This window comes from Pan troglodytes, chromosome X (assembly GCF_028858775.2).
Source record: "Pan troglodytes isolate AG18354 chromosome X, NHGRI_mPanTro3-v2.0_pri, whole genome shotgun sequence".
In the NCBI taxonomy this organism is placed as follows: domain Eukaryota; kingdom Metazoa; phylum Chordata; class Mammalia; order Primates; family Hominidae; genus Pan; species Pan troglodytes.
In genome coordinates, this window is record NC_072421.2 from 116,219,733 (window position 1) to 116,235,715 (window position 15,983).

The 15,983-nt window shown below is 44.4% G+C and overlaps 1 protein-coding gene across 2 annotated transcripts in view; it reads left to right on the forward strand.

Annotated features, from left to right (window-relative positions):
* Positions 1–8,552: 8,552 nt before the first annotated feature.
* The window catches only part of IL13RA1 (interleukin 13 receptor subunit alpha 1), a 77,504-nt gene continuing 70,073 nt past the window's right edge, over positions 8,553–15,983 (forward strand). Inside the window, exon 1 of one of the 2 annotated variants that reach the window (XM_016943710.3) lies at positions 8,553–8,760. In XM_016943710.3, coding sequence (XP_016799199.2) covers positions 8,673–8,760 — 88 coding nt within the window. In that variant the 5' untranslated portion in view covers positions 8,553–8,672. The remainder of the gene's footprint in view (positions 8,761–15,983) is intronic. The other variant, XM_016943711.3, reaches the window with a different exon arrangement.

Sequence of the window (15,983 nt, forward strand, 5' to 3'; positions counted from 1 at the left end):
CTAAGAACAAATGGGACAATGTCAGCAGAAAGGAGAACAACAGAAGCGGAACCGCAAGAGACAAGGGAACTGTAAAGATGAAAGAGTACTAGAAATTCTAATAATAGTTCCCATTTATTAGTGCTTATTATGTGCTAGGCACTGGATCAGCATTTTATGTCAGTTTCTTCATCTCATTTAATCGTTACAATAAACCCTGTGGTAGGCACTATTATAGCATTATGCCTGGTTTACAAAAGATAAAACATGCTCTTGTTATTTAAAAAAGGCCAAAAAAAAAAAAATGCCCACAACATTTAACAGAATTCTAGAAAGAAGATAAAAAGAAACAGAAAAATGGGACAAATAGCACAGAATCAGATGGTAGATATAAGTATAAATGTATTAGAAGTCTGGCTGGGTGTGGTGGCTTATGCCTGTAATCTCAGCACTTTGGCAGACCAAGGTGGGAGGATCACTTGAGCTCAGGAGTTCAAGACCAGCCTGGGCCACGTAGGGAGACCCCCATCTCTACTAAATTAAGAAAAAAGAAAGAAGTAAATCTAAGTGAACTAAAGTCTACAGTTAAAAGACAACAATTGCCTATTGGATAGAAAAAACTGAATTTGCACTTTATGCTGTTCCCAAGATCAGACCCAAAACATAATTGCACTGAAAGGAAAATAAGGATGTAAGAAAATGTACCAGGTACATACTAAACAAAAGAAAGTTAATGAAGTTATAATAAATTAGTCAAAATACACTTTTAAGACAAAGAATAGTACTTCATTAATGAAAGGTACTTCATAGTGATAAGTGGTTTGGTTCACGAGGAAACTATAACAATTCTAGATTTGCGTGTATTTGATGAAATAGCGTCGAAAAAGATATATAAAGCAAAAATTAACAGAATTATAAGAAGAATTTGACAAATGCACCCTCATAATATCATAGTGAGAATTGTTAACACCCTCAGTAATTAGCAGGTCCAAAGGAACAAAAAACCAGCAAGTATGTTGATTTGACCAACACAATCCACAAACTTGACTTAATGGAACGTATAGAACACTGGGCCCAGTAATTGGAGAATATGCATTTTCCTCAAACACTCATGGAACATTTACAAAAACAAACTGTATGTTGTGACATAAAGCAAACCTCATCACACTCGCAAAGATTGGTACCATCCTGGAAACTGGGAATAAGAAGTTAAGGAGGGGTCCTTGCTTCTGTGGCTGAGAAGTAGCAAGGCTGGTGCAGCATAGCACCAGGGATGCCAATGAGGTCACACTGCAGTCAACTTGCTCTATGACTGAGGGTCGGAAAAGGCAGTCCAGGTCAACGACTATGGGAAAGATGGGTTTATGCAGGGACTGAACTGGGGTGGGTTTTGCTGCTCCTCCAGAAGCCTGGTATTTTCCAATCCACAAATGAGGCCTCAATTCTGTGCTTGCACAGGGATCTGTCCAATAGCTAGATATGCAGAGTGACCTCTCGGGATGCTATTGGGATATGCAAATGAGAGCATTAATGGGGTGGAGTTACAGATATGCAAAGAGCCCCCTCCTTGGAGAGGTGTTGTGGATTGGGGCAAGAGGGACTAGAGGCTTCTTTGTTTAAATGAAAATACTAATTGCCCTACACTTTCAAAGCAAACAATGGAGACCTTTCAAGGCAAGAAGGTGCAGGTGACTAACACACAAATGGAGCATTTGAATCTTTCTTTCTTTCTTTTTTTTTTTTTGAGACAGTCCTGCTCTGTCGCCCAGGTTGGAGTGTAGTGGCGTGATCTCGGCTCACTACAATCACCTCCTGGGCTCAAGCCATCCTCCAGCCTCAGCCTCCAGAGTAGCTGGGACTACAGCAAATGTCACAGTTCCTGACTAATTATTATTATCTTTTTTTGGTATTTTTTGTAGACATGGAGTCTGGCCATGTTGCCCAGGCTGGTCTGGAACTCCTGTGCTCAAGTGATCTGCCTGCCCCAGCCTCCCAAAGTGTGAATGTTTAAACTGAGGAACCCTAAGGCCGAGGAGAGATCCTAACGCCAGGGAACTGAGTGGCAAAGCACTAATGGGGCTGGTAAAGTGTACAAGGATTGGACCTGTCCTGCCTGGACCAGAACAGGGGACAGGCCCTACATAGAGTTTTAGATCCAGGGTGGGGAAAGTGCAGTGAAAAGGTTGTAGGGGATCCTGGCTAAGATGCCAGGGTAGTGGTAGTGGCAGTGATGATAGCAACGCAGCCAGAAGCCAAAGGAGGGGACCTGGATGCTAAGACACAGAGGCCCTTCCTCTTTCAGAGACTGAAGTGTTGGAAAACAGAGCAAGGCCAATTCCAGAGAGGAAGGGTTGGCAGCCTGGAGGAAGTGAGGCCAGGGAGCTTCTGAAAGGAATAATGAATGCTTTCAAGGGGAGCAAGAGAGCGTAGGGGCTCCAGGCCCCAGGAACATGCTCCTGTGTAGAGCAGCACCCCAAGTCATTTTGCCCAGGGAAGAATCAGCCTCCTGGCACCTGGGCTCTGACTGATGGAGCCAGCAGTTTGCCTGGAGGCTGGCCCTGTCCCTGGCTGCCAACACCTCAAATAGTCTTTCCTGGGCCTTCTTACCTCCAGACAAGAATTAACGAACTCTTGGTAATTCATCTTAGAAAGCAAAACACCACATATTATGTCAGCATCTTGTTTGTAAAAAGCCTGCTGTGACTTCTTATTGCTTATGAGGTCAAGCCATAAACTGACTGCTCTCTCTCTCTCTCTCTCTCTCTCTCCTCCTAACCTCCCTCTCTCATTCTGGTCATCCTTCAAGGTCTAGTTCAACTCCCATCTACTGTACGAAACCTTCAAAAGCACAGGCCTGTGTCACCTTTCTTTGAACCCATATCACAGATGAGCATTTGTACCATTTTTGTTTGTTTGCTTTTTACATTTTCTCTAATTGCTCTCTATACCTTTCCACAACTTAGACCAGGAGTTTCCTAAGAGCAGGCCTTTGGTTTGTTGGTTGGTATTCCTCACAGCACCTAGAAAAATGTACAATTTATTTATTCAATTAAAATATATTTATTGAGCAAGTATTATGTGCCACATATAGTTTTGAGTGCTGGGGATCCAGCTGGGAACCGATCAGAAAAAACTTCTTGCCCTGATGGAGCTTACATTCTAGTGGAGACAGCAAATGACCCAGGAAGCGGAAGGAGAGAAAGGAAGTGGCCATGGGGCTTGCAGTTTTCAATGGGGTGGCCAGGACAGGCCTCAGTGAGAGATCTGACAGAAGCCAGGGAGTGAGGCATGAGGATATCTTGACGGGGAGAGAGCAAATAGCCAAAGAAAAAGTCAAGGCAAAGGCCCTCGGGCAGGAGTGCACTTAGCTTGTGTGAAGAACAGCCAGGTGGTCAGTGTTGCTGGAGGAGAGTAAGGGAGCCAAGGAGAGCAGTAGGAGAGAAGGTTAGAGAGATAATGGGGTCAGATAGGGTAAGGCCTTGGAAGCCATCTTGAGGACTTTAGCATTGGAGATTTCTGGGTAAAGGGAGTGCCTTGTTGAATTAAAGAGTCAATTTAATAACTGCTGTAGGCTGGGTGCAGTGGCTCACGCCTGTAATCCCAGCACTTTGGGAGGCCAAGGCGGGCGGATCACCTGAGGTCAGGAGTTTGAGACTAGCCTAGCCAACATGACGAATCCCCATCTCTACTAAAAATACACAAATTAGCCGGGCATGGTGGCATGTGCCTGTAATCCCAGCTACTTGGGAGGCTGAGGCAGGAGAATCTCTTGAACCCAGGAGGTGGAGGTTGCAGCGAGCTGAGATCGCACTGCAGTCCAGTCTGGGCAACAGAGCGAGACTCCATCTTAAAAAAAAAAAACCAAAAACAAAACAAAAACAAAAAACCTGCTGTAAAGTTTGGAGGCCCACAGGTCTACGGGTTTCAGGACACTCACCCAGTCACCTAGAAGCGTGCCTACTCTCAGGCAAAACCCAAAGGGTCCTGTCAGTGGCCTCTTGTGCAAGCAACACTCCCTTGAGTGAACTCCACTAAAACTAGAAGAAAACCACTTGCTGAAGAGCAAGGACCTTTAATTCAATTAAACCCAAACATTGAGAATGAGTTATGAGCCACTAACCATGTTCCATTCATCTTTATATTCTCTGTGGTGCCAGAGGATGCCTTTCTCCAAGCTCCCCCGACTCAATCCACTCAGAATCTAAGTAAGAGTAGAGCTCTTGCTGTACACACATGGCTCCAAGACAAGGCCCCTGGGGATTGTTCCTTCCAATCAGATTACCACCACTAAGCTCCTCCTAGGTAGAAAACCTGGAGTCACCCTGGACAGTCTGGCCTCCAGGAGCTTGAATCCAGTGGCAGAAATAGACATGCACACAAACCTCTGTGTGATTTGATATGATAGAGGAACGTGTCTGGTGCTATGAGCACACACACAGGAGGGAGCAAAGAATTTTGCATTTGGGAGTTAGAGAAGCCCCTAAAAAATGTGACACTTGAGAAATGGAAAAGCATTTTAGATAAAGGGAACAGCAAGATAAAAGGTTTGTAGTGAGAAAATATCACAGGTGACAAACAAGAACCGGGCAAGTCATAAGTGAGGAAACGCTGACTAGGCCAGGGAGCAATAGGGAGCCCTAGGGCATGTGCAGACAGGAAGTACATGCCCTGTTAACAAGGTGGCAGCCCATCTGACATCTGCTGATGGTTTCTACACTGAAACAGGTCCAATATTACCAGGACTTTTGATTTATTAAGAGAAGCTGGAAATCTGGGGCCTTAGGCAAAATCTCCTGACTTAAAAAAAACACTTTGGCATCTAGATCCCCATGAATTCCAACACGATATGGACCAAACACAATTGCTCACAAGGGAGATTCAGCCTGAAGGTGGCCAGTCAGCCACCTGGAACCTGGAAGCTTGGCTGGAAGTGAAGCTGGGAAGAGTGTGGGGAATCTATCCTGAAGAGGCAAGCCTGCAGGCAGAGGAGTTGAGACTGCCTTTTGTGGCATTTGATGAAGGGAGGGGTGTCACTTAACCTTAAGCTGAGGAGTGACATGGACAGATTGCTCATTGGGAAGATCTGTCTTGTAAAGGGTAGACCCTCATGGCCAGTTTGAAGACTGTTTCTGGAATGGTAATAAAGTCCTGAAATAGAACCATAGAGGCGAAACTGGGTGGTCGGGGGAGGAATAGATCTGAGAGATGTTTTACCATCTAATCAGTGACTGCAGGACTAGACAGTGGATGGGGAACTGGGGGTACGAGATACAGGAAAGGGAGTTGTCAAGAGTACATACTTTTAGCATTCATCTCTAATTTTGGCCAGGCATGGGGGACAGTGGGTGGGTGCGGACCAAATACAAAAGACAACAAAGAGTATTCTAGCTTAGGATCTCTCTCACCTTTGGCACTGTTGTCATCTTGAGTAGAGTAAGTCTTTGTTGTGGGGGCGGTCGTGTGCATTGTATTAACAGCAGCATCCCCGGCCTCTACTCACTGCATTCCAGAAGCATGCCCCCACTTCAGTCATGACAACCAAAAATATCTCTCCATATTGCCGAATGTCCCCTGGGATGTAAAATTGCCCCTGGTTGGGGGCCACTGATCCAGAATCAGGAGGGAAATTCCCTGTTTTCAACTTCTCCTTTTTCTTTGTTTTGCAGTGGTGTGAGGTTTTGCTTAGAGGACTCTTTGTGAGATTTTTGTCTAAGGGACCAGCACTTTTAGCTAAGCCCTTGGAATATGCTGGTGTCTGTGTCCCTTTTGGACTCAGGAAGGTGTCTCTAAATGGATGGAAGGACACCTGACTTTGGAAAGAGGGACATCATTCTTTCCTGCCAGACATTTTCTTGCATATGCCCTTTTCAGCCTCCAGTTACAGAAAAGGACGAAGACTTAGTGAGAAGGGCAAAGGTCAAAACAGTTGAGTGGAGTGGCCTAGGTACACAGGGCAGTGCAGAACTCCAGCCACCCCGGGCCAAAGTGAAAGAAAGGCCACTGGTAGTCTCGCACCCAAGTCATCAGGACTCTAAGGGTTAAACTTGATGTTGACTCATCATGATTTTGATTTACACAAAGCCAGACTGAAAGCTCCTTGTCTACTGCAGTTCCTGGAAAGCCTTCTATCTGTCTTCATTCTTCCTGCAGACCAGGGCAGTGGCCTGATTCAATCCAAGACGCTCTTTGAATCACACTACACGGAGATTACAAATACAAGTTTTATGTTGAAGAAACAGCATTCCTGACTCTTTCCACCCCCTTCCAAAAATTTGAAAAATCGTTGCATGATGTTCAGGGTCGGGAAGAAAGGAAAGTAACAATATAGTCTTAAGGCCAGCAGGCCGGAACTATCTTGGTGAAAAGAAATCAGGTCTCTCCCCTCTCCACACTGCCGTTTGTTTTTTTTCCTCACGATGTTCAGATTCTCAGGGCTTTTCTGGAAGCTCATGACAAGTTGCAATCCCTATTTTTCTAATCATTTGCTACCATTACTGTTTTATTAAGCGCTTGGTCAATCTATGCCTAGCAGTGCCCATGATGGCACTCAGCCAGTCCCCAGGGGCTCCTGTTCCAACTAAAGACTCCTTAAAAGGCAGATGACATAGCCATTTTGGAAACGTTATTATAAACTTATTGTATAATGTTTATAGCAAATGTCAACAAGTGTATATGTCCGTGGTGGTGGAGGAAAGGCCTTGGGATACACAGTGGCTGACCTATTTGTGGGAGGGATTTAGAAATAATGATACTATCTCTCAGTTCTACAGGCCTTGATACTTTACAAACTGTTTTCATAAACATTATTTTGTTCAATAACACATGCAAGCCAGGATTTTTTTTTTTTTTTTTGAGAACGGGGTCTCACTCTGTTACAGACCCAGGCTGGTTTTGAACTTCTGGGCTCAGGTGATCCTTCCACCTCAGCCTCCAGAATAGCTGGGATTACAGGTGCATGCCACCATGCCTGGATTCTGGAATTTATTCTGAACCGTTAGCCAAAAGAATCAACATCCTGAGATTCAGCACAGGCAGGCCCTCCTCCTGGAAGCTTCCCTTGCTCCTTCCCTCCCAAAAGGTACCCTTTTTGTATCCCATAATTCCTTGTTCTTGCCCTTATCATTGCCCCTCAAACTGACTGCAGCTTTCTGTTAGCAGAGCTTGCTTTTGATGAGTGTCTTCAACAGTTCCTGGAACAATTTCATAAATATTTATTGAATTTGAGAGCCTTAATTCCAAGAGTGGAACCTTTGTTGTGAATAGGTTAAACAACCCTGTGCCCTTTGGGTGGGGTCTAGACTAGGTATATTATCAGCATTTTTATCGCTATACTTTTTGTAACTGTTTTCAGGTATATGCATTGGCTTAATTCGGCCAAAATACACCTCATTATGGGTCTCATCATCCACCTAGACATGATTCTTTTCTGGGAGAAGGTGATAGAATAATGTCCCCCTCCCATGATTCCATATCCTGATCCCCAACACCTGTGAATATGTTAACTTACATAGCAAAAATGACTTTTCAGTTATGATTAAATCAAGGATTTTGAGATGGGGAGATTATTATGAATTATCTGGTGGACCTAATCTAATCACAAGGGTATTTATAAGGGAAAAGGGGAAGTAAGAGGGTCAGAGTCAGATACGACAAGGGAAGCAGAGGTCTGAGTAGTTCCGCAACAAGCCAAGGAATGTGGGTAGCCTCTAGAAGCTGGAAAAGTCAAAGACACAGATTCTCCCCTAGAATATCCAGAAGGAATACATCTCTGCCCACACCTTGATTTAAGCTCAGTGTCACTTCTGACCTCCAGAACTGTAATAAAATAAAACTGTTAAATCACTAAATTTGTGGTCATTTTTGACAGCAGCAACAGGAAACGCCTAAGGACTCTTGTTTTCTTTCCTCCCAGCCTCACTGACCCTCATAGGCGCCCAAGTATCAATGTGTATTCTTCCGATTCACCTCCCATCCCTTTGAAAAATATGTAGAAAGTTTGTCGTGTGCTTTAAAAAATGCATGTATGGTACCCTCCCTCATGTTTGGAATGTTCCTTTTAAAATCAACATTATGTATTGCCAGCTTTCAAATATGCCCTTTGTCCTTTTCACAAAGCACAGTACTGCCAGTGTCCCCAACTCCACCCAGTGAAGTAGGGCTGGTATTACTAACCCTGGAGTCAGCGCTAGCAAACAAGGGCTCAGAGGTCAAGGGCTGGAAGCCAGGTCTCCAGACTCCCAGGCCAAGGCTCTTTTCCGCAGATGACTCTGTCCTGGTGTCCAGCAGGACACAGCCCCTAGCACCTCCGAGGCCCCGCAAGTGTGCTGGCAGCGGCGACGCCGGCTCCGCCACGCGGAGGGAGGAGGCCCAGGCAGCGCCCGGACTGGGCGGCGACGTGGTGGAGGAAGTTTTGTTCGGTCAGAGACCGGACGCGGGAGCTGAGGGTGGGCCAGGTGTCCAGCCTTGGGAGCCGTAGGAGCCGCCAGAGCCGCCAGAGCCGCCGGCGCCCCGCCCCGCCTCCTCCGGCCGCTCTCGCCGGCTCAGGTTACCTGAGGCCGGTGGGCGGGGCGGCCCTTCCCGTCTGCGCCGGCCCCCAGCCTCCAGGGCGGCGGAGCCGGGAAGTGGAAGAGGGAGCGAAGGAGGCGGGGACTGCCAAGGCTCCAGCCCGGCCGGGCTCCGAGGCGAGAGGCTGCATGGAGTGGCCGGCGCGGCTCTGCGGGCTGTGGGCGCTGCTGCTCTGCGCCGGCGGCGGGGGCGGGGGCAGGGGCGCCACGCCTACGGGTGAGTGCGACCCTCGGGGCCCGAGGGGCGGCCGGCGGGCTGAGGGCGGTGAGGGTCACGGCTGAAAGGCCCGGGAGGTCAACGCCGGGCGGAGGGCCGAAGCTGGGGTGGGTGCTGGGGGCTGCCCTCGCGAGGCCCCGCGCTCGGCGGCTGCGGCTTCCCGCGCGGGATCTCTGGGGCCCGGTACTGGGGCCGGTTCGAGGTGGGACCCGGGAGCTGCGGGGTTTTCCCGAACTCCGGGTGCGGCGGAGGTGGCGGCAGCGAAGTAAGAGGGCTGCGACTTGTAGTGGGAAGAGCCGAGGAGGCTGGCGTCCAGGCGTGCGGGGGCGGGGGGCCCGAAACATGCCCACGGCGTCAGAGGGCCGTGGGTCAGCGCCCGGAATGTCGCCTGTGAGCCCGGGAGGAAATGAGGCGCCAGAGCCGGCGGGGACCACGACCGAAGTCCAGGCGAGCTGAGAACGCGCCGGGGCTCTTTGCCCGAGGCCGCGCCAATCCTCACTGTTTAAGGGTGGCTCTTGCGAGTGGAAGTTGAAGGGAACCTCTAAACATCTCAGTCCTTGTTGAAAAAGGACGTGACGCTCATGACCTCCTCTGGCGTCGAAGAAATCCTTTGGGAAATCCAGAATAGCATCCCGGCAGATGCTCCCCCCACCCCACTCTCTTTAATAAACCTTATATTTTAGGGTAATTGTAGATTTATGGAAAAGTTGCAAAGATACTTCAGAGAGTTGTGTATATCCCTCACCCTGTTTGGTAACTTCTAGTTAATCAACCTGGCAGTTGTGAAAAATTGGGAGTTAATGACTTCCTTAGGAGCAGCTCCTGGAAGGAATGGCCTTCTGGACGTTTTTGGTGACAATGAAAGCCCCAAACTGTATAGGTTTTATTATCACATTGACACAAACACTTATATATGCTTATTGCATTTTTACCAATGTGCTTTGAAATCCAAGTTGAAATGTTGATTAGGAAACCTTAATGCCCTCTATGGATTCAGTCAATAAAATACATGCTGCCAGGCAGTGTTTAGGGGCTGAGGATGCAGCAGTGAGCAAAACAGATCAGGTGCCTGCCCTCAGACATATCGGGGGGTGGGGGTAAAATATATGATATGTCTGAGGGTGTTAAGTAGAGAAAAACAGAGCAGCTGGGAAGGGGTTTGCCATTGTAAAAAGGGTGGATCGAGAAGAAAACAAATGTTGCTGAAAGGTGGCATTTGAGTAGAGACCTGAGGGAGACTTGAAGCTTGTCAGTCAATAATTATTCAGGTGTCTGCCTTATTTAGTACTGAGTCAGGCCCTCTAGGTTGACTTAGAACCTGAGAGTGTATAGCAAAATTCTTGCCCCAAAAGGGCCTCTAGTTTAGTTGGGTACACCTGATTTCCATAATCATATGGGGACATTGCAGTCCAGAGAAGGGAAGGAACTTGTCTAAAGTTACCCGTCTCATTAGTCTCCTGATTTTCACAGTGCCACTCCAGCACCCTCCCTCCTACAGACTCACTCCCACACACACCTGAAACAACAGCTGGCCATCTAGAGAATACTGGCAACTCCCAACTTCATCAGTCTTGTCACAATGGTTTGTCGTTAGCTTGCTTATTTAGAAAACAGAAACTTCTTTCCCCATTAAAAGTATTGATAGAATTGCATTGAGGTATGGTGGGAAAAAATTAGATGTTTCCAGTGAGACTTGAGTTTTAGTGGTTCTGATATTTACCACCTGTGGGACTCTGGGCTGGTCATTTCCTCTCTTTTGTGCTGCAGTTAGTTTTCTCATCTGTGAAATGAGGAGGTTGAACTGCATAAATTCTAAGAGCTCCTCCAGCTCTAATCCTCAGAGTGTTTATAAAAGTGATTAGATTACTAGCTTAGTTTAACCTGTTCCACTCAATGGCCCACATTGTGGCATGTCTTAATTATAACTAGCATGTATATAGCATTTATGCCCAGCAGTTTTCTAGCTGCTTTACTTGTACTATTTCATTTAATCTTTACCAATAATATAACTTGTAGGTGCTGTTATTAGTCCCATTTTGTACACGAAAAAGTTGAGGCACAGTGCGACCAAGACCCTTGCCCAAATTCGCATAGCTGGCAAAGTGGAAGAGCTAGGTTTCCAACCCTGGCAGCCTGATTCCAGAGGCCATGCCCTTAACCACTGTACTCATTGCTTCTGCCCAGCAGAAAAGACGAGAGTCCTTAGCTGGACACCTCCCAGGGTAGCAGGGCAGGACGGCTTGGGACCCACGAAAGTATGTGCAAGCCATTTGTTAAGAAGCTAATGATACTATATTAGGCCGGGTGCAGTGGCTCATGCCTGTAATCCCAGCACTTTAGGAGACTGAGGCAGATGGATCACTTGAGGCCAGGAGTTTGAGCCTGGCCAACATGGCAAAACCCCATCTACTAAAAATACAAAAATTAGCCGAGTGTGGGATTACATGCCTGTAATCCCAGCTACTCAGGAAGCTGAGGCATGAGACTCATTTGATCCTGGGAGGCAGAGGTTGCAGTGAGGGAAGATCAGGCCACTGCACTTCAGCCTGGGCGACAGAGCAAGACTGTCTCAAAACAAAAAAAGAAGCGAATGATACTACATTGGAGACTGGCTTTATAGTGGCTGGGCTGTGTGGTCCAAACAACTAGTACTATAGGCATTCAAAAGAGAAAAAGCTGACGGTTGGTAGTGTTATGGAAGAGGTAAAACTTGAGCTAGATCTTCTGGATGACTGGGATTTGAGTAGGTGGAGAATTTATTCCAGGTGGGGGCAATAGCAGGAGCAGAGACCCAGAAATGAGGGCAAGAGTGCTCCTTTGTGGTCAAGAAGGAACCTGGCTTGGCAGGAGAGTGCATTGGTAAAGTCAATCCAGGCAGAATAGCTTGATTTGCCCTTGAAAGCTCTGAGTCCGGCACAGCATGGGAAAAATAACACAGAAGGAGGAAGCAAGCAGGGAGACTTCACTGGGTAGGGGAGCCCCTGGAGTGTGAAGCTACATAAGAATCTATGGTTGCAGGTCTCCACTAGAAAAATGTGCTGCGAACCCTTCCTGTCCAGGACCATGACTTACTGGTATCTTCCCACCTGGTGGGGCACAACAGAGCATATTTGCATGATTGGGGTAACTAAGAAAGATGTTGGAAGAAAAAAACGAACAGGAGTTGATGCCTGAGTGGATGTAAGGGAAGGGACAGATGACTCATATATGACTCTTGTGATTTCCTTAACTTTTCCCGAAATGTGCATGCCTCTGCTAGCTGCTGTGATTGGACAGGCGAGAGCAAAAGCTATAAGCTAAGCAAAATGCCTTCTTATGAAATAGTAGATTGTGTTAACTCTTAATTTAAATAGGATGTTGTGCTAGATGACTGTACAGACTTGGGATTTGAGGTTTAGATACAGACATACTTGGATCCCTTCCTACTCCCTTTTCTGAAGTCAGTGGTGCAATCCCCAAGACATGGTTGAAATTAGGTGCCTAAGGGAAGCTTATCAGGTAGAAGGGATACTTGTTCTGTCTCAAAGGCCAGGGACACATATCAATTCAACAGAAAACCAAAGCAACCCTGGCCAGGCACAGTGGTTCACACCTGTAATCCCAGCACTTTGGGAGGCCGAGGTGGGTGGATCACTTGAGGTCAGGAGTTCGAGACCAGCCTGGCCAACATGGCGAAACCCAGTCTCTACTAAAAATACAAAAATTAGCCAGGTGTGGCAGTGCACACCTGTAATCCCAACTACTCGGAAGGCTGAGGCAGGAGAATCGCTTGAACCCAGGAGGCAGAGTTTGCAGTGAGCTGAGATCACACCAGCGCACTCCAGCCTGGGTAACAGAGCGAGACTCCATCTCCAAAAAAAAAAAAAGCAACTCTTTAGAATTGTTTTGTCTTAAAGAAATAAAGCAGATAGCTAACACATAGCACTTGCTGCCTGTGGGCACTGTTCTAAGCACATTGCTTGTATTAACTCATTTAATCCTCATAATAACCCTTTGCAAGAGGTTACTATTATTATCCTCATATTAGAGATGAGAAAACTGAGAAATAGAGAGGTTAAGTAATTTGCCTGCTGGCAAGTAGTAGAGGTGGGATATAAACTCAGGCAGTCAGGCTCCAGAGTCTGTGCTCTTAAACACTACACTATGTTGAAGTTATACACGAAGAGCTGTTAGAGACCTTTACAAGTAGTATAATCATCACTTAATCATATATATGTCTAGGCATGTTGTATACACACACAGTTCACATGTATTTGTATATTTTTAAACATTTGGAGATTAAAGTTTCAGTGCCTGTGTTTTTTTCAATTTTTTATTATAAAATACACATAAAATTTACCATCTTAATCATTTTTAAGTACACAGTTCAGTGTTACGAAATACATTCATAATGCTGTGCAACCATCATCACCATCCATCCCCATAACTCTTTTTATCTTGTAAAACTGAAACTCTGTACCCATTAAACAATAACTCCCCATTTTCCCCTGCCCCTAGCCCCTGGCAAACACCATTCCACTTTCTATCTCTATGATTTTGACTACTCTAAGTATCTCATATGAATGTAATGATATACTATTTGTCTTTTTTGTGACTGGCTTATTTCTGTTAGCATAGTGCCCTTATGGTTCATGGTGTATCATATGTCAGAATTTTTCCTTTTTAAAATTTATATATATATATATTTATTATACGTTAAGTTCTAGGGTACATTGCACAACGTGCAGTTTTGTTACATATGTATACATGTGCCATGTTGGTGTGCTGCACCCATTAACTCGTCATTTACATTAGGTATATCTCCTAATGCTATCCCTCCCCCATCCCCCCACCCCACAACAGGCCCCGGTGTGTGATGTTCCCCTTCCTCTGTCCAAGTGTTCTCAATGTTCAATTCCCACCTATGAGTGAGAACATGCAGTGTTTGGTTTTTTTGTCCTTGCGATAGTTTGCTGAGAATGATGGTTTCCAGTTTCATCCATGTCCCTACAAAGGAGATGAACTCATCCTTTTTTATGACTGCATAGTATTCCGTGGTGTATATGTGCCACATTTTCTTAATCCAGTCTATCATTGTTGGACATTTGGGTTGGTTCCAAGTCTTTGCTATTGTGAGTAGTGCTGCAATAAACATACGTGTGCATGTGTCTTTATAGCAGCATGATTTATACTATTTGTCTTTTTTGTGACTGACTTATTTCTGTTAGCATAATGCCCTCATGGTTCATGTTGTATCACATGTCAGAATTTTTCCTTTTTAAAAGCTAATATTCCATTGTATGCATATACCATATTTTGCTTATCTGTTTATCTGTCAATGGACACTTAGGTTGCTTCCATGTTTTAGCGATTTCACAATACTATTATGAACCTGGGTGTAGAATATCTCTTTGAGACCTTGTTTTCACTTCTTTTGGGTATATACCCAGAAATGGAATTATTGTATCATATGATAATTCTATTTGTAATTTTTTTGAGGAACTACCATACTGTTGTCCATAGTGAAATTTTAAATTTCCACCAACTGTGCACCGGGGTTTGAATTTTTCCATATCATTGCCAACATGTATTTTCTATTTTTTGATAGTAGCCATTCTAATGGGAGTGAGGTGAAATCTCATTGTGGTTTTGGTTTGCATTTTCCTAAATATTAGTGATGATGAACACCTTCATGTGCTTATTGGCTATTTCCATATCTTTGTTGGTGAAATATCTATTTAAGCCTTTGCTTATTTCTGAATTGAATTTTTTTTTATTGTTGAGTTTTAGGCATTCTCTGTATATTCTGGATATTAATCCCTTATCAGATATATGATTTACACATATTTTTCCATTCTGTGAGTCACTTTTTTCTGTGAATATTTTGATGCACACGTTTTAATTTTTTCCATGAAATCCAATTCGTCAATTTTTTCTTTTGTTACCTACATTGTTGGTGTCATATCCAAGAAATTGTTGCTGAATCCAGTGGTATGAAGCTTTTGTCTTATGTTTTCTTCTAAAAATTTTATAGTTTTAGTCTTACAATTTCAGTCTCTGATCCATTTTGAATTTTTTTTTTTACTTGGTATTGGGTAAGCGTCCAATTTCATTCTTTTTCATATGGATATCCAGTTTTCCCAGCACCATTTGTTGAAAAGATTGTCTGCATTGAGTGGTCTTGGCACTGTTGTCAAAATCATTTGACCATACATGTGATGGTTTATTTCTGGACTGTCTATTCTATTACATTGATCAGTATGTCTGTCTTTATGCCAGTACACACTGTTTTGATTATTGCAGCTTTGTAGTAAGTTCAGAAATCAGGAAGTGTGAGTCCTACAGCTTTGTTTTTCCGTTTCAAGACTGTTTGGCTATTCAGGGTTCCTTGAGATTTCATAAGAATTTTAGGATGGATTTTTCTATTTCTGCAAAACTATGCCATTAAGATTTTGATAAGGATTGAATTGAATCTATATATCACTTTGGATAGTATTGACATCTTAACAATATTAAGTGTTCTAATACATGAACATGGGATGTGTTTCCATATCATCTACAAACAGAGATAATTTTACATCTTATTTTAACTGGATGTCTTTTATCTCTTTTTCTTGCCTAATTGCTCTGGGTAGAACTTCAAGTACTATGTTGAATAGGAGTGGTGAAAGTGGGCATCTTTGTTTCATTCCTGACCCTAAAGGAAAAGCTTTCAGTCTTTCACCATTAAGGGTGATGTTTACTGTGGGTTTTTCATATATAACTTTTAAGTCAATTTTCTTACACTCCTAGTTTGTTGAGTGTTTTTATCATGAAAAGTAAATTTTGTCTAATGCTTTTTCTGTATCAATTGAGATGATCAGGTAGTTTTTTCCCCCTTTATTCTGTTAATGTGGTATATTACATTGATCAAGTTTTGTATGTTAAAACATCTTTGTATTCCAGGAATAAATCCCACTTGGTCATGGTCTATAATCCTTTTGATATGCCCCTGTATTCACTTTACTGCTATTTTGTTGAGAATTTGTACATCAATGTTCATAAGGCATATGGGTCTGTAGTTTTCTTTTCTTGTAGCGTCTTTGTCTGGCTTTGGTATCAGGTAATGCTGGCCTCGTAGAATGAGTTACGAAGTTTGAGAAGGTTTGGTACTAGTTCTTTAGATGTTTGGTAGAATTTTATCTGTGAAGCTATCAGGTCTAGGGCTTTTCTTTGTTGAGAGATTTTTGATTACTGATTCAATC